This window comes from Natrix helvetica (genome assembly GCF_964273705.1).
Source record: "Natrix helvetica genome assembly, chromosome: 3".
Lineage (NCBI taxonomy): Eukaryota > Metazoa > Chordata > Lepidosauria > Squamata > Natricidae > Natrix > Natrix helvetica.
This window is the reverse complement of record NC_138549.1, coordinates 67,927,906-67,951,893: the sequence shown is the minus strand read 5'-3', so window position 1 is coordinate 67,951,893 and position 23,988 is coordinate 67,927,906. Positions and strand designations below refer to the sequence as shown.

Sequence of the window (23,988 nt, the reverse complement as noted above, 5' to 3'; positions counted from 1 at the left end):
TAATAATAATACCACCAAATCAAAACAAAACAAAACAAGGGGCTCCACAATCACTGTGACCTTAGGATATGAGAAAACCACCTGATCTTCAGTAAATTTTTGAATGACCTAAAGATGGGAGCCACATAAATCTCTGGAGGAAGATTATTCCAGAAGATTTTTTTCTCTCTTGCTGTTTGCTTTCTGATTATTGTTTATGAAGTGTAAGTTTTGAGGATTGACACTTCCAGCACATAAATTCTGAGGAAAAAAATAGTAATTTAAAGCCCATATATTATTTCGGACTCTGGACCAGAGGTGATATTCAGCAGGTTATGACCAGTTCTGGAGAACCGGTAGCAGAAATTTTGAGTAGTTTGGAGAAGTGGTAAATTTCCACCTCTGACTGGCCCTGCCCCCATCTATTATCTGCCTCCCAAGTCTCAGCTGATTGGGAGGGAATGGGGATTTTACAGTAACCTTCCCATGTAGTGAGGAGGCAATGGAGATTTTACAGTACCCTTCCCCTGGAGTGGGGTGGGAATGGAGCAGTGCTGGGTTGCAGGCAGTACTCACCCGCCTGCCCGAGCTCCTTACTGGTCTTTTAAGTCTTCAGCACTTCTACGCACCTACATGGCATGTACAGTGCCTGTGCGATACTCCACTGAGCAGCTGGAGCATCGCGGAGGTGGTAAGACGCATGCAGGCGCTACACACATCCATGTGGACACTGCTGGGCCCGTTTCAACTGTACTGATTGGAACGGGATCCAGAACCCACCAATAGAATGGAGATTTTACAGTATCCTTCCCCTGCCATGCTCACCAAGCCACGCCCACCAAACAATGCCCACCAAACAATGCCATGGCCACCAAAGCCATGCACACAGAACCGATAGTAAACAAAATTGAATCCCACCATGCTCTGGACACAGCATCTCAATAGATTAGAAAAATATCAGGTCAGAATAAGGTTATCTCTTTTATTCAACTGATTCTCCAAGACAAGCCAGAAGTTCATTACTGCAGACAAACTTTGTTTATTGAATGCCCTCCATCCTGGCTTCCTCTGAACCTTCAAAGTTTAGAATAGCTTTTAAAATCAGAATCAAGGCAACTGAGTCATCTGTTTATGAGTTTGTAATTTCAGATTGGGTCTGTATATAGGACAGAAGGATGTTAATACAAAACCCGCCTCTGTAACCATCAATCCCTATGGAAGGTATGAATCTAACCCTTCCCCACCACCACTGTTTCAACCATCAATCACCTGCTTGTTTGCAAATGGAGAATCCTTCTTTGACTTCCAACCAGTTGGACCAATGGCAACATCACTATCAGGATATAGGCCTTGGTACGTATTAAACCTGCCAGTAAAAAAGGAAAATCATTTTGGTAAATTATTACTGCAATTCATTTCACTTGAAAATGTTTATAGGAGAAACTTGAATGTAACAGACAAAGGATTCCTATATTCTTCCCCTGCGAAATAATTTATATTCCAGATATAAATTGGTCATATGGTAAGCCACATATGGGCAGATCGCACACAAAGGAGGCTTACCTCCAACTTTACTCCACCCCAGAACAAAAATACAGCAGGTTCCTCTTGAGGAATACCATCTTCTTGCTATTTGCATTATTATGTCAATATCTTTGTTACTTTCCATACCACCACACAGTCTTCTGACTGGAATGGCCCAGAAGGAACAACCCCATGGCATTGTTTGGCCATTGCTCTTTACTCACCACTTCCCTTCCAAGTGCTTCAAAACTAAGATTTGAGCAGTGACCAAAATGGGAACAGGGACTGATGGTAACGTTGGAATCTCATGGATGACATATTCATCACACTGCAGCAGTTTTTCTGGATAAGACAAAGTACATACCAGACATCTGGGTGATTGTTTTGTCCCTAAATGACCCTGGGCCACACTTAGTGATCATATCATTATAGCATTGTATCTTTCATGCAACTCTGAAAGAGCCACGCTATCTGTTTTTTTAGTCTTGTAAAGAAGCCTGAAGAAGAGTATGAAAGAACAGCAAAGAGATGCTCTTGTGTAAGATCCAAAGCACTTCTTCCCATACTTTTTTGAAGATTCAAAGCTCTCAGGTTGAAATCTCTTCTCAAATTGGGTTGAGCAAACCAGACTTGGCAAACATTTACAAGCAGCCAAGATCAGGAGAAGACTAGGAGCTTTCTGCTGAGACTTTTAAAGGCAATACTGCCCTTTCTCCCCTTTGTCTCACAGGGCACCAAACAGAAGGCCCATCCAGACTAGTAAGGTAGGAGCACAAGATGGGCAGAAGGTCTTGTGGCTGGCAGCAAGGAGGTAAACTTCAATAGTGAATCATCCCGGGGCCTATCTCTAGCCTTGTGAGGTAGAATGAGGGACTTGCTTGCGGCATACCAGGTGGAATAGGGTTGAAGAAGTAAGTTCGAACACACTCATTGATCTGCATTTGCTGAATCCTGGGATCGTGCTCTTTTTTTATATCTTCTACAGCCAGGCAGAAAAGGAGTGGGGCTTCTGCATTGTGCAGCCTGAGGAAGTTCCTGAAATACTCAAAATGGAGCGAGTTTTGCATCACTTCAGAGAGAGTTCTAGGAAGGGAAGAGAGAGACGAGGAAGCTCAAGAGGCTGCTTTTCCATAAAGCTACAATCTCAGAGATGGGGATGGAATCCATTTAAAAACCACTTAAAAACACATAACAGAGTAATATCAATAAAATATCCATGGTGCAGAAACATATTACATGAGGTCTAGAAATTTGATTATAAACAAAAGAGGATGTTTTTAAACAAAAAAGGATGTACTGTTCTACTGTTCTTCTCTGTGTATTAAGTAGTAATTAAGTAGTAATTGTTGTTATGATATGATTATGATGTGATATGATGTCAATAATTATAAAAATAATTATACAATTATTGACAAATCATATGGTAATAAAATTATATAATTATTGACAAATCATATCATAACACATATTACTATTTTATTATCACTTAATACACATAACAGTATTTATTTTCTTCGCCTTATAGAACAGTATATGCTCTTTTGTTTAAAATCAAATGTCTAAGCCTCATGAGAAGAGTGTGAGTGGGATTAAGACATTAGAGACACATGGTTTAACACACACACTTTTGAGAGGTATTTATGAGCCAGTGCTGACTTCCTGCAACTACCTGGACATGTCCCTGCAGGGTTTTTTTTTTTTTGGTAAGATTTCAGATGTAGTATGCTGTTGCCCCTTTTCTAGGGCCGAGAGAGAGTGACTGGCCCAAGGTAACCCAGCTGGGTTTCTATTCAGTTATAAAACTTATTATAGAAGCTGGAGATTCTTTGTGCATGGCTATATTCTCAATGCACAAGGAGAAAATTGCCATGAGATCTCTGGAGAGAAGGAGAGAAAGAAATGTGGCGAATTAAACCATGTTTCAGAATATCCAAACGATGCTTAAAGAAAACAAAACAACAGAAACCCCTCCCCCCTCCACTTTGCTTCTAGGGAGCAGATCTTCCTTCCGGGTCCCCCCCTCCCCCAAGGCTGTTTCTGATATCTCTTATTCTCAAACTTGCTTCTTCATATAATCTATGCCTAACATTGTTTATCAATGTTTTAACCTGTTGTATTTTGATACGGACTGTACACCGCCCCGAGTCCCTTTCGGGAGAGGGGGCGGTATATAAACGCTAATAAATAATAAAATAATAATAAATAATCAGCTCCAATACTGCTCCTTCCTCTGGGCCATGGAGACCATGGAAGTTTGCACATTTAGCAATTTAGGAAAAAATCTCCATGATATTTGCCTGTCTTGATCAGAGCCCCGAACTCTGCTTTGCTTCCTTTGATGCAGAAGCAGGAAAAACATACAATTTCACACAAGCTGCATTGTTAGCCCTGGTCATTTCTTGCATGTCTGACTTCAAACGGGATCGCCGATTTTCAAAGCAACACCAGCTTTACAATGCAATCTTACGTATGTTCACTTGATTAAATTCAACAGACCTTAGTCCCCCAAAAAGCATGCATAGTAGTATAGCAATAAATGCTTAAAAACAAAAGGTGGCAAGAAGTGGTGGCCTAATAATTATATAAGGCCCTGGCACTGGTACCAATATTATACTTCCCTGCCTCTTTAAAAAATTAGGTGAACCCACCAAAACATGGTGCTGAATTTGTAGACTGAGCAACCAGCAAGGACTAGACCAGACCTGACAACTTAATGAATTACACAAAGCTCCCCTTGGAGACTTCTGTTTAGATAAAAACAAAACAGCTTTAGGGAAAATATCTTAACCTGGAGTTTGTGAAAGAAAGGAGGAAGATATTCACTCCCTCACTCCATCCCTAATCTCCTGATCCATATTTGTTTGTTTGTTTGTTGTTTATTGAACAAAACCCGTTTGGCTAAGAATTGGAATGAAAGAACAGAGTGTATCCTTCTGGGTGGATGAGATAAATACCTGGGCTTTGCAATGGGTTTCCTAACCACAGCCTTCCTCAGGAAGGAGAAACTTGATCTGGCCCATGGGAGACTCCTTTTGGGAACCACTGGCTGAACAAACACTTCTGTTTAAAAAAAAAAAGGACATTTCCAGATAAGTACAAGCTTTGCCTTATCTGATTTGGGGATAGGCAAGATGCATCATCTGAAGATGAGCGTAGAAGATTTGAAACTCATATTAAATCTTCAATTCACCTGGGCAATAGGAAATATAGATTAGGATCTGCTCATAGAACAAAATAAACGCCCCACCGATTGATTGATTAATCAACATCATTATTGGCCATTTTAGATGCTTCCAGCTCTCTCCTGCTGCAATTGCACTATCAGAAGACATGGTGTAGAAGTGGGTTGCTGCCGGTTTGGCCGAATTGGTAGTGGAATTCAGGCCCGGATCGCAGAACCGGCAGCGACCCCAGGCCTGCCATGCCCCTGAACTGGTTTCCTCACTGCCACTTGGCCGCCAACATTTTGGATTTTAGGGACTGCATGTGTGTAGTTCACTGTAAATTGTTCTGCGCATGTGCGCAGAACAATTTACATTGAAGAGTGCGCGCATACATTGCGTGTGGGTTTGCGAACCAACAGTAACACTGTCAGCAACCCAACCCTGCCATAGTGGTACGGTAGTTAGAATGCAGTATTGCAGGCAAACTCTGTGCACAGTTTGGAGTTCAATCCTGCCAGGCTCAAGGTTGCTCAGCTTTCCATCCTTCTTAGATCAGTAAAATGAGGACCCAGATTGTTGGAAGCAATAATCAAATAATGTTGACATTGTAAACCACCCAGGTAGTGCAGTAAATCAGAGTTCCCAACCCTTTCTCCCTTTGTGGACTGGTGGTGGTAGGGAGAGGAAATGGATCCACACAAGTGGTGGGCATGCGCGCCCGCCACTCACACAAATGGAGCATGCATGCACATGCTCACCCACTGCTCATAAAGAGGGGATGTGTGCGCGCCCACACTTGCCTGCCACTTTGCAACCCAGTTCTGATCTGCTCGAGGCCCGGTAGTGGGTAGCAGCCGAGGGTTAGGGATCCCTGCTGTAAAGCAGTATGGGACAGTATATACTGCAAGTCTAAGTGCTATTACTATTGCTAATTTATACTAACTGGGCATTGCCACTTTCCAGCACTAAGTGCCCAGCAAAAGAAGCTACATTTCCCTTTGCTGAGTGGTCAGCAAACTGGGGTGGCTCTTGAAGGGAATGCATCCCATCTCCTGCTAGACATATCAACAAGTAGGGAGGATAGGCAGAGGGCACAAAATTTGGGGTTGTGATTCCAAGAGACAAGCTGCCATGATGGACCGACTGAACACCTGCATTATTTATTATTATTTTATTTGAGAGGGAAGATATATATTTTTAAATGGGAAGTGAAGAAGCTGCAATTGATTGAGTCATTCCCCTTATCAACTAATAATAACTGGCAGATTATAAGTGGCTGTCATTTCTCTACCCGCTTAATTAGATTTTTCCTGTTCCTGCAGTATCTTGTATCATCAGACTATCTTACTTCATTTCAATGCTAAAATCATGAAATTTGGGCAACAAGAATCTGAAATGCTGGTACTCTGAAGATATGATATCCTTGCAGAATCTCAAGACTGCTGCAGGAAATACAGGTAGTCCTCATTTAGTGACTGCCTGATTTAGCAACAGTTTCCAGTTCTGAAAGTGATGAAAAAGCAACTATACAGCCAATCATCAGATTTAGAACTTTCACAATTGTGTAAAGGTGAGAAAGCTGAAGTAGGATAATAAACACAATCATGGTTTCACTTTGTGACTGCTTTGCTTAATGATCAAGCTGCTAGTCTCATTTGGGGTTGCTAAACAAGGAGTATCTGTACTTTATTTTTAGATGCCTCCGGATGTTTTTTCTTTCCCTATTCTGAGATATTAAGGTAACAGAAGGCCACCAATACACCCTAATCATCTCTATTCCATTTTCTTCCATATTGCTTGTGAACCAGGTGAATTCCTCTTGATTCCAGTGCTCCAAGAACTCACTGCCTGATGGACATCTCTTGCAGAACTCCCTGAAGTTCTTGCTAAGAAGCTCCACAGCCATCTTGGGATTCAGCCGAGCCAGGTCTTCAAATGTCATGCTGCCATAATCTGTTGTTATGGGCAGAGGGAGAAGCAGAAAGAACAAGCACGGCAGTCATTAGTGATTTTGAGCTACTCACTTGAGTTGGCTACTCAGGATTTGTTTAAGTTATGGGGAAAGAAGTTACAATTCAGATGTAATTCAATGCGCCTTGAAATTTCAGGTGATTTTGTATCTGGAGTCACAAGAGTCACAACCATACATTTTAGTCCCCCCTTTAGTTCCATTCTTACAAACAGTTTGGCCCAATAAGGAAGCAGACACTAATTCAATCCAGCTTACTTTGCTTTCTGAGCTGCCTAAGGCTGCCCCAGTTCTAAAGAACCAGCTCTTGTAGTTCCAGAGACGAATCTCTGCAAACCTGATCTGCTTACGCTACTGAGAACTGGGTGGAAATTTACCTCAGGACATTTAAATCTAAACCAGGTCAAACAAATAGCACTAAGAGACCTGTAGCAGTAGTGGCCTGTTTCACATAGCATGCTAAACCTGACTTCCTACAACCCTTCAGTCACAGATTACCCATCCCATTGTAGCTTAACCAAGCATGCTGTGTATCAACAGATTAATGTGTTTCCATGTACCCCAAATATATTCTAAATTGCTAACCCTGCAACGACTCGGATCTTGCTCTCCAATTACACACTGCTTTGCAGAGCCAACTCTGTCAATTTACCTATCTGTGGCGCAACAGGTTCCAATTCCATGAAAATAGAGCCTCCTGTGGCCAGGTCCTGAATGCCCAACAGTTGCCAGTGGTCTCGTGTCAGGAGGTCAATGTCTCTCATCCCAGCTAAGGCCTGGCTCAGATGCAAGGATTCAGCGATCCTTCTGATCAGCCGCAGGTTCTCAGTTCTGTCATACGGCTCTTCTGCATTTGGTTTCTTTTCCTTGCCACTCTACGGAAGAAAATATAAATGTATATACACCTGGTTACTCAAAGCCGTGAATGTCGGAATACTACACACTGAGAGTTTGAGTTAGATCCATACAGAACTTTTTTCCCCTCAGACTTTGAAATTGGACTACCAGATCTAGAACTTTTTCCCTCTCAGATTCTGAGATTGGACTACCAGATCTAGGCTGCAAAAGTCTCAGAAGCTAGATAGGGTCTCCATGAAACTATATCTTTGATGCTTCCAAGTGATCATTGAAACTTTTTTCAGCCCAGATCTTGTAGGCCTATTCTGAGAGACCTGGGGGCAGTATGCTCGTTCTGAATCCTACCCTTTCCAATATTCTACTTGCTTTCTATAGGCTTGTCAGTTTTAAAACAAATTTACTGGGTTTTGGTCATCAAAGTCAGTAGCTCAATAATCAGGAGTGCTTGGAGAAAGGGAAATATCTTTTGGCTAAAACTGACTGCTTTTTGCAAACAGTGCTTTGAAGGACTGCTTTTGAGTACAGCCCTGGCCTAATCAGTAGTGGGATTCACTTACCTTCCCTACCGGTTTGCAAATGTGAGCATACACACCACCTTCATGTTACGTCAGGGTGGGTGGGCGGAGCCTCCCACAGCCTCTGCTACTGGTTCACCCGAACCGTACAGAATCGGCTGAATATCACCTCTGGGCCTAATCCAATTGAAAGCACCATTCTTGAGCTATTCTGATGGCCTTTAATTGAAACTAATTTTTAAAAGCTTGTTTCAAAAGGCAACAGACCCTCATTGCACATGTTAGCAAAGCAAATTCTCTAATCTTGTATCTAACAGCCATTCCTTCTGAAATCTGATAACTTTTCTGCTCCAAGACTGTACAGGTAAGTCCTCAACTTACAACAGTTAATTTAGTGACCGTTCAAGGTTACAATGGCACTGAAAAAAGTGACTTATGACCATTGTTTACACTTACACCCGTTGCAGCAACCCCGGGGTCACGTGATCAAAATTCAGACACTTGGCAATTGATTCATATTTATGACGGTTGCAATGTTCCAGGGTCATCTGATCACCTTTTGTGACCTTTTGACAAGCAAACTCAATGGAGAAATGAAATTAACTTAACACCCATGTTAACAATTTAACACTTGCAATGATTTACTTAGCAAATATGGCAAGAAAGTTCCTAAAGGACTTTGTGGAGCAAAGTTCACTTAACTAATGTCTTTCTTAGCAACAGAAATGTTCAGCCCCATTGTGGTCGTAAGTCGAGGTTTTGTTTTGCTTGCATTATATTTGGGTCCCTTACTTGTCTCTCCCACCTGAACTAAAGGTCTCCATAGCTCTCTCTTACCACGTAATACAGGAACATCTTGTCATCATTCTGAAGAAACTCCTCATAGAGGAAGCTGAGTATCTAAAATGAACATAAGAACACCCCCTAAGTAAATGATTTTCTTTCAGTTTCACAATAATTATTTAATTAATTAGCGATGACTAGATACTGGTCCTTTCCTTACTGTTGAATATTGTTTTCTCCTCCTATTTTTTGAGTTGGCAGAAAATTGCGCTATTAGAAAATTTGATGCTTCCATTGCCCATCCTTATTTTGCCTCCTAACTTCCTTGCAAGCAATGGGTGAAAAAGCCTTGCAGATTTTATTTACCTTGGGTCTGCCTTTGGACAGTTTTGGAATAAGGGGGAATTCTGCAGAAAGTAAATGTTGCCAGAGCAAAATGTGCCAGACCACATTTGTGCCATGTTTAGTTACAAGTGGTGAAGCACCTTTTCTATCTGTGTGGCAAACCATAGGTATTGTGTGTATCATAGCCCCAGGAGCTAGCAAAGCTGCTGAAAGATTAGGTTGCTTTGCTTAGGAAAAGGATGGAGATGATGGTCTACCCACCTTACAGATTTCCTTCTGTGCCTTCAGGACCCATGGAATCACATGACCAGAAGGCAGGAGATTCTGCAAACTCTGGAGTGTTGTTAGCTTCAGAGGCAGATGCCAATTGTTGCTCTGTGTCAGATACAGCTCACAAATCCTTTCCCCCATCACGTGGCGCAGAAGGATGTTCCCTTCACCAAGGGAGCACAACATCATGCGCAAGAAGTCCTCCAGGTCATGCCACAGATCAAGGAGATGAACTTCTACTGCGTAGTTCCGACGCAGCAAAAACTCCCTGAAGGGGCGTCCGGCACATTTGTCAGCTGTGAGTACCCAAGGAAGGAAGTCTAAGCACGGGGGAGACTTGATGAGAGTTTTTAGAGCGAGCATGGAAGGGAACTGCACTACAGGAGTGGAGGAGCGCAATTTGTTGAAGGTGCACTTGTCAGGGACCTCATCTGATACAGGGGAGGTGAAGAACTCGCTTGGACTGCTTCTGAAGTTCAATGATTCATCAAAAGACATCACATCTTCAGAGTCCCAGATGAGTTCTTTGCGAGGAGGTTTAGGACTTGAGAAGCTCTTTCTGGAGAAGGTCAGCTTCTTGGGACTACCTTTATGTAACTTGGGCTTCTGGCTGCGGCCATCTTTTTTTTTACCTTTGTAAGAAAGGCTCCTACCTCTCATCTGATCCCAAAGGTCCCTTTTGTTTTTCAAACTGAAGTAGGATTTTGTGTCCAAACTGCTTTCTCGGATGCTCATCGGAGCCAGAGATAATGACTTCTGCCTCTTCAGGCTAACTTGAAGTGAGCGGTCCTGATACTGCTTGAGTAGATGGAGACATTTGGGCTCCTCCTCCATGCTTAATTTGCAATGAATGAAGAAGTTGGGGAGCCAGTAGCTTTCAATCTTGAACAGGGCCACTTTTTGCATCTTGTGTAGGATTTCCCTTCGAGTGTGGACATGTTGCCGGTGAAAGGGAATCTTTTTCAGAAGTGATTCTGGGAAGAGGAGAACAAACCAGAAAAAGAGGACTCAGCGATTTCCTTGTTTGTCAGGGGAGGAAAAGAGTCTACCTGAATTCTTTAATCCCATGTTGACTTGTAGATTTCTGATGTTTGGATCAGACCTAAGGAGGCCATAACTGAGCTGTTACTGCCTAGGCAAATCTTTCTGGGAATTGTCCGGCTGGGAATTTTGCAAGTTCAATTTCAGCATATTTGCAGGGATGCCAGTTTGAGGCAGCTCAGGTAATCCCAGCATTTTGCTGCAAGTATTTTCTATGTTCTGATAGCCGAGTCTTCTTCTGTGATTTAAAATGTTAAGGAACATTTCAAGCCTACACATGCACAGATTTGTAAAATGACTATATGTCAAAATTATACTCAAATACCCCCCTTCTAGATTCTAATTGTTCATATGAAACGTTTAACTAGTTAAAGGCCTAAGGGCTCCATTATCATATGTTAGTATAGTCATTATTAACTTTGGTTGGTTCTTTTGTGGTTTTAAGGCTTTTGCAACCCTTGTCTGTTTCATTGGTTTGTGGTTCAATATACTACGTATGTGAATTCAGAATATTGCTTCATATACATCCACTGACTGTTATTCTGGCTAGGCCTAGTGAAGGTCGTTGAGGGGAAATCCATTATATTGAATAGAATCTCAGTGTTGTGAGGCAAGTGTGTGTGTGTGTGTGTGTGTGTGTGCGCGCGCGCGTGTGCGCGTGCAGAAGTTGCCCGTGCAAAGAAAAGGAAAAGCAGATGGAGACCTAAGGGTCTTTGGAAGACTGGGTTTCATCTTTGTAGGGAAGCAAGTTACTGACGTAGATAGATTTTGCTCTAGAAGGCTTTTCATATAACTTTCTTTGAAGGAAGCATAGCCAGCACGGTATGTAGCTAGAAAATGACAATTCTGACTGCGAGATATATGTCACTTACCAACAGTTGTGTTACAGAGGGTGACAACTGTAGAGCCTTCCTGCAAGTGGGTGGCCATTAGGATCTGGATCAGTGACACATAGAGATCTTGCTGGGATTCATCTGTTTCATCAATCCCAAGTATCCTTTCTGCAGCAAGCCAGAATTTGGTGAGCTCTTCTCCTGTAGAAATTAGAACATTGATTTTGCCGCATCTGTAGTCCCCAACAATACTAGCAAAATAGTTCAAGTCAGTGTTTCTTTCTTTGCTTTTCTGTAAAAAAAAAAGGTTTACCTGTGGAAATTCTTGAATCCCCCTGTTCTTAAGGAAATATTCCTGCAATAAAGCCAACCTCTGGGGTTGTGGTATTGTGGACTTCTGGTATGAGAACATGACCAGAGTTGCTGTATCAGTAACATGGGTGGGATAGAAATTCAATGAATGAATGAATGAATGAATGAATGAATGAATGAATGAATGAATGAATGAATGACATAGATCAGTGTTTCTCAAACTTGGCGACTTTAAGTCCTGTGGACTTCAACTCCCAGAATTCTGGGAGTTGAAGTCCACAGGACTTAAAGTCGCCAAGTTTGAGAAACACTGACATAGATAGTACTTTTGTTGTCTAGTCTGAGAACTTAAATAAGAAAAAAGATTTATGGGTAAAGAAACCAGGTTAGAAACGAGAAGTTCTGGGTGACCTTTGATCAGTTACTCTCTCTCTCAGTCTCGAAAGAATGTGATGGCAAGTCACTTCTGACTCCAAAGCACACATAGGATGCCACTTGTGGATTTGATCTTAACTAAGTAATTGCCTATTGTTTGTATCAAGAGGAGGGTCTGTAAAAGTGCTCCTATTAAGGGCATTTTGCTGTCTGGCAAGAAATATAACAAATTTGATGTTGCTGTAAAGAAAGACCTAATGCTGGCCTTAAGAGTAATGGAGCTAATATGAAAGCATTATCATGGGGTGCAGTCCCACTCTACTTTTTTCTCCTCCAGGAGAAAGGAAATGAATAGTCAAAGCCACCCTAAAGAAAGCTGATGGGCTGCTGTCTGTGCCAATGTACCTTTGGGTGACTCCCCTCTTCCCAAAACATCATTTCTTTGGGTTCATTTAATAAAAGAATGGTGATGGCAATGAGTATTTCCATTTGCCCCATGGGACAATGTGCAAGACTGACCGATAAATCAAAACTTGTGATTTAAGCATCTTTCTTTAGTTAGCAAATCTGGATATGCTCATGCCATAAGCAAAAATGTGCTCTTCACCAAAAGGAAGACTGAATGGGCCTACTCTTTACCAGCTCCTTAATTGAAGGCAGAAACCATAAAGGAGATTGTTATAAGATAAGAGGCTGCCCTAATTTAAACAGGCCTATAGTCTGCTTAGTTCATAAGCATCCCCAGTGTTTGTCTCCCTTTGGATATGATGGCTGGGCTATGTGACCCCTAGGCAGGGGTGGGTTCCTGCCAGTTCTAACTTCTTCTATAGAAGAGGTTCCACAAATCTACAGTGCTGGTTAGAACCGGTTCCAGCTCTCTCCCCCCGCCCGTCCGCACATCATCAAGATGAAGAGCGAGAGGAGGAATTCTGGGAGTTGAAGTCCACAAGTCTTAAAGCTGTCAAGTTTGAACACCCCTGGGGTTTTTATTTCTAAAGGGTTAGGGGTGCAAGGGTCTTGTAACTTGACAGCTTTAAGACTTGCGTGCTTCAAATGCCAGAGTTTCTGAGCCAACATTTTGGTTGCTAAGCAAGAACGTTGTTAAGCGAGTTTCACCACATTTTACAAATTGGCCATTCCCACTCAGTCACATGGCTGGCAAGCCACTCCCACCCAGTCACATGGCCAGCAAGCCACTCCCACAAAGCAGGCCACACCTACAGAAGAGGTTCTAAAAATTTTTGAAACCCACCACTGCCCCCAGGGTAACCTTTCTAGAGGTCCCTAGCAAAAGACAAATCAAATTCTGACTCTTTGCTGACATCTTTAGGCAATAAATATTTCTGCAGCACAGATATGGTAACCCTAGACTAGGTAAAGTAGACGTTATGCTTCCCCTCTGCTTCTATATCTATCCCATCCTGCAAATCCTTCCTCTTTCTTATCAGTAGCAGGTCATACAATTTTTTTTCTAGTAGCCACTGATTAGAACAGTCTTTTCCTCTTTTCTTTTCTTTTCTTTTACATTTGTGTTTCCAAGGCATAGAATTTAGGACAGTATGGCTGAAGGCTGGTATGATCACAGCTAATCTCAACCTCACCCAAACCAGGTTTTGTGATGTTTTTCTTAAAAAGGACACGGCAGGAACTATTGCTCAGATCAGGGAAGATGTATTCATTCTAGCTCTGTAGGATTTCAGCAAGAACATTTAGCCAGCCCACTCAATTTCAAACAGTCAAAGATTGGAACCAGGGACCTCTTCCTATTCTTCATTCTTTGAGCTATGGTTCTCCATTGATCTGGGAGAGGAATTGTTCAACTCTCCTTAGCCCTGTTTCTCTTGGAGTGGGATTTCTGGTACTCCCTTGCCTACCTGCCATTCCTTGCATGAAGGACCGAAAACGCCACATGCCTCTACTGCCAGCAATGCATTTCTCAAGCAGCCACTGATCAGCCTTTTTCCATCGCAACATCTCCGCTGCAAAGCAAAAGCAAAGACAATATCACCAGAAAATGTTTTTGTGGGGGTGGAATGGGGTCCTGCCCCATGGCTTAGAAATTACTTGTTTTTGTACCAAAAGTGACAAAATAGAGGGGGAAATGAAGGCAGGTCATCAACTGGGCTTGCTTTCTCTTTCCTACTGAGGGAAGTCACCCTCCTTATAAGAATGAAATATTTTGAGAAATATTTAAAAAGGTAGAATTTATTTATTTCCAATAAAAGAGAAATGGAAATCTTAAGGGAGACAGAAACTCAGTCCCAGCTCCCTGTCCCCAGCAGATATTTGGCGCCCATGAAAAAGGCCTGGGCCAGCCTATCCCCAAAACAAAAGATGTTCAGCTCCAGGGTGATGGGATTAAGACATGATGTTCCAGGACATAGTAGGATTATCTAGCACCAGGGCTCACTGCATTGCACCTGGGGACATCACCCTCCAGGCTTCTACCAAACTTATCTCAGACAAATTCCTAGCATGGGAGTTTGACTAGAGCCAATAGAATACATTTCCTGCACAGGAATCTCAAGGGCAAGGCCCAAGAGAGGGTATCAATAACCCTCCCTCTACACTCCATGTGGTCAGCTGCCTAGGACCTCAAACCCAGGTGGTCCTGTTCATCTTTCCAATCAGTCTCCATGTCTACAGTTTCTCTCTCCCCGCATGGAACTGAACCAGATGGATATTTCTTCTAATGATACTGAAAAGGCCTGCAATTAACTTCCACATCAGCTGATCCAATGTATTTATTTAATTATGCCTGGCTGTCCACTGAAAAACCCATCACTTGCTTCTTTCTATGTTAATATAATTAATCCAGATGCAGTTTTCAAATCCATTACTAGCCAGCCAGTTTGCACTTCAGATTTATAAGATCAAAAGCTTGTACAATGATGGAGCACTCTGTAATAAGACCCATCTGTCTGTTTTTAACTCGAACTGCTTTCATTGAAAATGGCTAGGTCATTTTTATATGGCAAAATCTGCCTCGAACAACTGTAATTTTAGTGAGAGGATTAGTTTAAGTACACTTTTACATGAAGTGTAAAGATATAGTGTGGCAGAATGCAAGTATTTCTTGAACAAATGTATAAGCTTGGATTTTTAAATTTTTTTGTCTTCAGGTCATTGTTGATTCCTGGTGACTGCTGGACAAGTTTCTGCAGTTTTCTTGGCAAGGTTTTTCAGAAGTGATTTTCTATGACCTTCTTTCTAGAGTAGAGGGAAAGCCACTGGCCCAAGGTCAACCCACTTGCTTTGTGCCTAAGGTAGAAGTAGAACTCATAGCTCCCCAGTTTCTAGCTGGTGCCTTAGCCACTATACGAAACTGGTCTGTTGGAGTTATTTTAGTGACAGTTTCTTGGCGACAGCATGCAAAGTGTTAGAGAACTTGAACCAGATGGGCAAGGCTTATTGCTTAATAAAATGTGCCTTCCCTGTCTTGTCACACTCACAACATTTGGAAAATAAGGCTAAGGTTAATGTAATACACAATTATTGCTGAGTAAATTACTAGTTCCTTCCTGATTGTTGGCCAAGCTGGTCTAGGAAAGTAGCTACTTACTGAACAGACTCTATAACTCCTTAAGTAAGACTAACAACAAAACATCACCGTGATCAATACTTAACAATGGAAACTTTTTGCATAATTTCTACTAGGTTTTATTCACTTTGGTTGGGACAACAGTGGAAAGTAGGGCTCTGTAGTGCTTAAGACAATGCTGGAGTGCAAGTGTAGTAGTTGTCTGCAAACCTGCAAAAGCGGTCGTGTCGCTTTCTAGACTCGTGTGACAACAAACAAAGGTGCAACTCCAGAAAAAAATTAGGGCTGCAATAAGGACTTGTAGTTAGGTGCTCTATGTACTTCTGCACATTCCGAAGGTTTTTAGAGTCACATTCAAAGCAGTGCTCTTAACAGTGACTGAAGGGCCTTTCTTTAAATGGCTCTCTTCAAGTGTCATCTACCTGGTCTTTAGCTAGCAGGAAGATCGATGGTCAAAAAAAAATGCTATCAATCCCTATCCTGACTCTTTTGTTCCTGCTCTAGCAATTGTAGTCATTGGTTGAGCCATCACTTGGTTGCTCCCCTTTTTTATCAGCAGTTGATGTAACCATCTGCCAATCAAATCATTACGATGGAGGAATGTTTTTGTCAGATGTTTTGTAATGTTACTTAGAGCCATTGGAGTAGCTTTCTGTCACAATCTGTTACTTCCCTCGGGGCATAGAATAGCTGGTCCGTGGATTGGATCAAATTCCCCCACTTTACTCAACAGCTCTTGAAACCCAGCATGTTTTGACTGTGAGCTTAGCACAGTACTAAATCCATGTTCAGAAGACACCTGTTCAGCTCTTAATCCTGAAAGTGCTTCATAATGTGAGGCATGTTCGCCTATTGTTTTGAGGACCTTTCCACCTCGAATCATTCATTCCATGGGACTGAATGTGGGTTCCCACCACCCACCAAAGTGCTAAACCCACAGTCAATACAAGCCTGCCAGACAACTAATGGCAGGGCTAGTTCTGAGTGTGAGTTTTGTGCTCTTTCTGTCAAGGAGGAAGTCGGGCACCTTGTATGTGAACTTCGGGAAGTAATGGCCCTTTCATTCAATCCATTGTCATTTCTCCAGAAATCTACATCTCCTTGGCTTTGCAAATTTCCACTAGAAGTTCTTCCCCTGGGATTGTTGAGTTAGTAGTGCTTGTAGGAGTAGTAGTAACATTACTGCCTGAGACAGCTCTGCCCTTGAGTACTTGTTGGAAAGTTTCCCTTTTGCCTGACAAATTCACAGACATTGACTCTCCTGCATCTCTGTCCAAAAATAAGGTGCTCAGTTCCCAAAAACTCCACCTTCACTGCCCCCCAAAACCCCATGTCTTGTCTATGTTAACTTAATACATTTAGCTTCAACTCTCACCTGCCTCTGGAGAGCGGATGAAACTGACAAGCTCCTCACAGAGTACATAGTGAAGAAATAAATTTGTTTTGCAGAAGAAAGGCAGCCGATGCTTCTCCATCCAATTCAACAAGCCTTTGTGCTTTGATACCTGTGTGAGCCCCCAAAAGAGCAATGAAACTTTTAAAAAAATAATCTGCATGAGCCAAAGGTCAATGCAAGAAAAGAATCTCTGAAATGCAAGGAACCTTAGAGAACTTAGGGCTTGTTTTCTAGAGGAAAGGTGACCACGTGTGAGTGATTCTGTCACAAGAAAGGATTAACCATGAGTTAAAATCTCTTTGTAGCTGAGATTAAGCATACCTATAGTATGGAGCCAGTATATCTTGTGGTTGCCATGGCAATGGCACAGAATTTGGCCACCATTCTGGAGACTTCCCAATGCTGATGATGTAGAAGTCAGAAATACTGGACCTGAATGTACTCTAAGTACAGAAGACTATAGCAGGAGTAAAGAGTGTGAATTAAGAATTGAAAGAAGGAAAATAAGTATATTGTGTGCCCGTAGAGTTAAGGGGAAAGAAAAGGAGAAATAAATCTGAAGCTGTAGAATATAGATGAGTGACAAACAAAAACAAAAAAACCTGGAACAAGTAGACAAATTTGTGTACCTTGCTAGATTGTTTACTAAATATGGAAACTGGATAGGTGAACTAAATTTAATTTAATTTAATTTAATAATTTAATTTAATTTAATAATTTAATTAGACTAAATGATTTTCTGTCTCTGTAGCCATAAACTACAAGACAATGACTCCTGAAATAATCACACAAAACTGAAGAAGCTTCTTGGATGTAAAGCAAAATGTCTTCAAGGAAAACAAAGTCAGTTGCCTTTTCAAAAAGCACCTTTAGGACAATCACACAATCACATTTGCCCCTAAAAAGAGAACATAAATAGATAGACTTTTGGACATTGTGTTGAAAAAAACTAATTATTACATGCAAACTGTACTGGGTTACACAAAGAAGGTATTGATGTAAGGCATAGGTGTATATGCCTACAAATTCCAATACACACCATAAAACATAACATACTTCCAAAAGAATAAAAGATAAGTATATTCTGATCAAGCATCTTCTTTCTGTCTTGATTTGTCCTGAGACATTTTAAATATACTTTGGGCTTTCAAACATTTTTTATACTTTAATTTTATGGAAAAGAATTACTAGTAATGACAATGATTAGACTGAATTGAAGCTACGTTTAATATGCTATATTTCCCAGATTTGGAATAAATCAATGACGTCCATCCTCCAGTGCATAATTTTACAAAATTATGCACTGAAAAATCATACCTGGTTGCATGGTAATTCTGGCCACAGGTACCACTGACGCGTTCTGCAAATGAAAAGAGGTGTCTGACCGAACACCTGCAGGGAGAGATGAAGCGGAGGGGAGATAAACCAGATTCACACATCTTGCTATGCCTAACCAGGCATATTACCTCTTAGCAGGGTGCAGGAACCCAGCTGTCTACTGACAAGGCTTCCTTAGCCAACCTGCTATTTAGACTCAGATATTGGTAGGCTGTACCTCCCTTCATCACAATTATTGGCTAATGCTGAGGCAACCTCATTGGGAGCGGTTCACATTCTGCTTGACTGCAATTAATAATCTATGTTTAACAAATAAAATCAGGGTTGAAAATTGGCAATTGTTCTTAAGGATTAGAAATGAAAGAAAAAGAGGTTACCGTTTCCATAGATATAGATATCCATAGATATAGACCAGGGGTGTCCAAACTTGAGAACTTTAAGACTTGTGGACTTCAACTCCCAGAATTCCCCAGCCAGCCATGCTGTCCACAAGTCTTAAAGTTCTCAAGTTTGGACACCTCTGATATAGACAGACTCATTTTCTTTTCCTCCTTAGCCACCTATTCAGTGGACTTTTTGAAATACAACCCATTGCTCAAAAGAACATATGTGGAAAATGGAAGAAGAATATATTGGTAGTCCTCAATTTAAGACCATAATTGAACTAAAAATTCTGTTGCTAAATGAGACATTTATTAAGTGAATTTTGCCTCATTCTAGGACCTTTCTTTCCATAGTTGTTAAGCAAATCACTGCAGTGGTTAACTTAGCAACACAGTTATTAAGTGAATCTGGCTTCCCCACTGATTTTGCTTGTCAGAAAGTTGTAAAAGGTGACCACATGACCCCAGGACACTGCAACTAATCATAAATACATATCAGTTGCCAGGAGTCCAAATTCTAATCATATGACTGCGGGGAAGGCTGCAAGCCGTGAAGTGTGAAAAATGATCATAAGCCACTTTTTCTGTGCCATTGTTACTAAACGAACTGTCCTAAGTTGAGGACTACCTGTATACCACGTTAGGAACCTTGCTTCAAGCAAATCTTGAATACATTGTAAAAAGAATCAAAGCAAAACATTGTCTTCATATCCTGCCTAGAGATAGATATAGATGCGTAGATAGATATAATTAGCACTTACTGATTTTTTTAAAGCAATGTTTCTCAACTTCGGCATCTTTAAGCTGTGTGGGCTTCAACTTCCAGGATTCCTCAGCCAGCAAGGTTAATAGAAGCCTTACCAAGATCCAATCATATCCCTTCTGTGTGTATTGGAATGGAACTGGGGATTCTGGGTACTCTCTTGATACCACATCAGTACCAAAAGATAAAATTTGGACTGGGGTTACAATGTTGACATATGGTTAAATTCCCACTCTCCACACCTTCCAGAAATGCAATTAGCAATTTCCTGAAAAATAGATTAGGCCTAGGAGGTTAAAGATGTTAACAATTTCAAAGCCCTTTCTCAGAGGTAAGACTTGGCTGTGCCACTCAGAATGTACCCAGCTGAAAGCACTGTGTGTTTAGGATCAGGTCTCGCCTTCATAAGTGTATTTTTATGTGCAGTAATCTTTTTTCACTGTCTGGCTGATGTCATTTAGTGGCAATTAGGATTTTTGCAGCCTAGATATGATAGTCATACTATATGACATGTAGGATTGCAGATGTGGTGGTAACAATCATGTGAGGCTCGTTTAAAACAGAATGGGAAGCATTCTTTAAAAATACAATACTTGTAGTGGACTTAGTAATATGGAAAAATGACCAAGAATTTGTCATTATCCCAAACCTGGAATTGTCCACTTGTAAAATCTCATCAGCCCACTTGTAAAATTTTACCAAAATCTCATCACTTACTCCTTGTGAGTAAGAATCCATACAGCATTTGACACAAAATTGTGGCTTTTTTTTTTTTTGTATGAATGAACAACTTCTGTTATGCAGGAGAAAGAAGAGCATGCATTCTGAGAAGGATTAAATGTGGTCTCAGGTTCAGTAATTTCAACCTCAGAATTTCAATTGTTCCTCATTTTTTCAAAAAAATCTGTTGTAGTAGAGTTAATCAATACTGTGCATACTTTGTCTTGGCCCAGAAGCTAAGCAGAGTAAGGTATGGTTTGTATCCGGATGGGAGACCTCCAGGAAATTCCAGAGCTGTAAGCTAGATGGCGAAGCTGAAAACATCCCAGAAAGAAATGAGAAACTGCTTCCATCCTGCCCTTAATAAAACAGTGTGGATATGTCCATGCAATCACCATAAGTGGAGCCCATCTTAAAGGTGACTTCACCTTAACAAATCTGGCCTGAAAAAAATTGGATCAAATATCTAACTTTTGCTGCCATCTAGTGCCATCCATCTATTTGTTTTGTCCCAATATAGGAGCTACGTATATATTAAGCCTTCACTGGGATCCAGGATATGTCTGAACCTAGAGAAGAAAACATTGGAATCTCTCCTTAGTGATCCTGTACATCTATTTGCTGTTGTGTTATCACCACTTCACTGAAAGTACTAGTAAAAAAAAAATACAGATCATGGTTACCAAATTTGCAGCGCCATAAGGCAACATGACAGATTTTTTATAACTGGTTCATATACAGAAAATGATTCTTGACTCAAGAGGGAAACTTACAGGAAGATTCAGGAATGTGTTGAAGAAGTCTGTAAATATTTCATCTTTTAGCAGAACGGACAAATGCTTGCTGCCAATCAACTCTGAAAAGAGGAAAAACAATTATGACATTAATGAGCAGAAAATGTAAACTGGGGCTGATATATTATCATCCCCTCGGAAATTTTCTTCCATATTCCTACAAAGGAACTAGACTATCCCACTAAGCCTATATGCTTAATTTTCAAAGATGGTACATGCAGGGCCTCAACTAAATTTATTGTTGTGGCAATTCATTCCTCAGAAATACACCCTGGAAGATGCCAGTAGCATGTCCATCTCATCTAGAACTTATGAAGTAGTAAAAACTCTATGTTCTATCTGTCCTTAAAGGCAAGGCAGATCAGGAAAAAGATTGCACAAGATTAACTGGAGCTATGGTCTATTGTTACAGTTTATAGTAACGTACATTTGTTGCCTGCACTTTGTGTAACCATCATTTTTGCCTAGTTTTGGCAAGGTCATCTCTGTGGATCTTTTCGTGTTCAGAATAAGACTCTATTCTCCAGCCTTCATTGCAGAGGAATATATTGGTAGTAGTGGGTAAGATAAATTGATACAAGTCTTTTGCAAATGACTAACTGATAAGAGGTTAATTAGGGCAGTATAGCTGTACCCTTCTCAGGGGGAGGGGTCATTAATTGGGAAGACTGACACATCTTGGGCTGTGGGAACCATCCTTGATTCCAAATCTTTGCAATTTGTTGAGAATCAAGAGACAGAGAGGTTGATTTCTATTGCCACTTAGAGATTTTTTGCAGAAAGATGGAACAGGAATATGAAGAGCAGACAACTCACTAGCTGTATTCATGTTGAGCTTGTCCTGAAGAAGACTGCTCCCTACTGAGCATTCTGTTATGTTACAATGCATTAGATCTCTTGTTGTTCCAGCAGGTTCCACATTCCACCAAGACCCTTTCCTCCAATCAAGATCTCTCCAAATGTTTTCAGGTCATATCAATTCCACTTCAACAGTTTTCTTTTACACAGTTCCTCTTCTTACCTACCAGCCTTAATCCATCTCTTTGTGAGATCAGCTCCGTATAGAGCTCCCAAGGTGATATAAGAGGAGGAAATAATGCCCTACAGCTGAAAAATCTCATTTTAATAACCTACATTTTGTGTGGAGAACTTTCCATGCGGTTCATATTTATTTTTCATATTTGTATATCCACCCACCCCACATAATGACTCTGGGGGGCACTCAATGGATTGGAGACCTGAATGCGCATGCCTCCTATGCAGGATGACCTAGAGACATTGATCTTGTATGGAGACATATAATGAAATATGGGACTCATTCACACCGAATCCAGTAGGTTTAAAAAAAAACAATATATACATGTATTAGAAATACTTATCTGCTTGAATAATAATTTATTAGATAATTGTTTATAGAGTTCTATTTCCTCCCGACTCTAGGGGGCAGTGCTCATCTCCGTTTCAAAGCCAAAGAGACAGAGCTTTCCGAAGACATCTCCATGGTCATGTAGCTGGCATGACTAAATGCCAAAGGCGCAGGGAATGCTGTTACCTTCCCACCAAAGGTGGCTCCTATTTTGCTACTTGCATTTTTACATGCTTTCGAACTGCTAGGTTGGCAGAAGCTGGGACAAGTAATGGGAGCTCACTCCAACATGCAGTGCTAGGGATTTGAACCACCGAATTGCCAACCTTTCTGATCAACAAGCTCAGCGTCTTAGCCACTGAGCCACTGCTTTCTATTAAAAGCACTTATTTGTTTTCTTTTCTTTTCTTTTCTTTTCTTTTACAATGCATATCTATTTATTTTTGTGAGTTTTTCCCCATTTCTTTTTTGTCACTATTTTAAAGGCAATAAAAGAATAAATGAAATGTATAAAGTAATAAGGGGTGAAGGTGGCAATATAATTGTTACGTCAGATGCAGCTTCTAGGGAAACCCAGAGCAGACTCTTCAGGCAAGGAAAAGGATGGGTAAAAATTCCATTGTCTTGAAGTGGCAGGAGAAAAAGTCCAAGAATTTAAACCCTGGGCTGACCCATGTATAGGACTTGATTCCTGCAAGAGGCAGTCATGCCAAAGCAGAGAAGCTTCAGCAGTTGCCAAATGTGGGATTCAATTTCCAGAGAGTTGGTACTAGAGGGTTGCTTCTAATCTATGCAAAATAAACCTTTCTTTGCCGTTTGGTATTTACAGAGAAAAAGTGACCCAATGATTGAGTCATGATCCATTGCTTAAAGATTTTCATTTTCCTTAACACAGAAGTAGGAAGTTTAATAATCCTTTAAGCTCCCAGAAGTTCAAGTGCCACCTTTTTCTTTGCAACTTACCAAATAAATCTTTCTTGGTGTTTATGATATAGGCAGTTTTTGATTCAAGGGGGATGGTTTTCTCAATTTCTGCACACAATCTATCATCTTGCATCAATTGTGCTCTCTCACCGCCAGTACTGAAGTGAAACCTCTGAGTCATAATGTATCCAACTTTAGTAAAATTTCACCTGTAAACAACCTTGATGCAAGGAGAAATGAAAGAAAAAAGCAACTTTGGTGCTAGAGAGATACCTAAACTTTCTATTTCTTCAGTTCTGCCAATATTTCTTATCACGATAAGAGTGTCAAAAATATATTAGGCAGTTTGACATCACGAATAAGTACCATTCTTGATAAACACCACAAAGAAACTAACACCCATCTTTTCCTTCCGGTGTGTGTGTGTGTTTCTCTCAAGGTGCTAGATCACATTTCGCTGGGCCAAAACTGGAAGACCAATAAACTGTTTGGGCCCATATGATAACGATGATTTCAGTATGTGTCTTTCAATAATTTCTGGTAATTCTGAGGTCTGGTTTCAATTAAATACTCGTGTCACTCTGCTGCAAAGAAAGACCACAGTTTCTCTATCTGGTTCCAATAGGCTTCCAAGAAATAATACAGGTAGGATCCAATTTCTAGAGTTCAGTTCAAGAATGGATTGTTGTTCTGTTATACACCACACTACTCAAGCATGCATTTTTAAAGTGAAATGTTACTATTATTTATTGAACAGTAGTTTGCACAAAGAGAGAAATGGCTAAACAAAGAATA

The 23,988-nt window shown here is 40.9% G+C and overlaps 1 protein-coding gene across 1 annotated transcript in view; it reads right to left on the bottom strand.

Moving 5' to 3' along the window:
- RGSL1 (regulator of G protein signaling like 1) overlaps positions 1 to 21,732 on the bottom strand; it is a gene marked incomplete at its 5' end in the record, with an annotated part of 36,922 nt that extends 15,190 nt beyond the window's left edge. The window contains 14 exons of the mRNA XM_081949150.1: positions 1,249 to 1,345; positions 1,728 to 1,845; positions 2,393 to 2,586; positions 4,458 to 4,563; positions 6,513 to 6,620; positions 7,289 to 7,511; positions 8,847 to 8,909; positions 9,399 to 10,381; positions 11,321 to 11,482; positions 13,843 to 13,947; positions 16,885 to 17,014; positions 18,223 to 18,297; positions 20,883 to 20,965; positions 21,720 to 21,732. Of these exons, the coding sequence (XP_081805276.1) occupies positions 1,249 to 1,345; positions 1,728 to 1,845; positions 2,393 to 2,586; positions 4,458 to 4,563; positions 6,513 to 6,620; positions 7,289 to 7,511; positions 8,847 to 8,909; positions 9,399 to 10,381; positions 11,321 to 11,482; positions 13,843 to 13,947; positions 16,885 to 17,014; positions 18,223 to 18,297; positions 20,883 to 20,965; positions 21,720 to 21,732 (2,460 nt within the window). The remainder of the gene's footprint in view (positions 1 to 1,248; positions 1,346 to 1,727; positions 1,846 to 2,392; positions 2,587 to 4,457; positions 4,564 to 6,512; positions 6,621 to 7,288; positions 7,512 to 8,846; positions 8,910 to 9,398; positions 10,382 to 11,320; positions 11,483 to 13,842; positions 13,948 to 16,884; positions 17,015 to 18,222; positions 18,298 to 20,882; positions 20,966 to 21,719) is intronic.
- Positions 21,733 to 23,988: the final 2,256 nt, after the last annotated feature.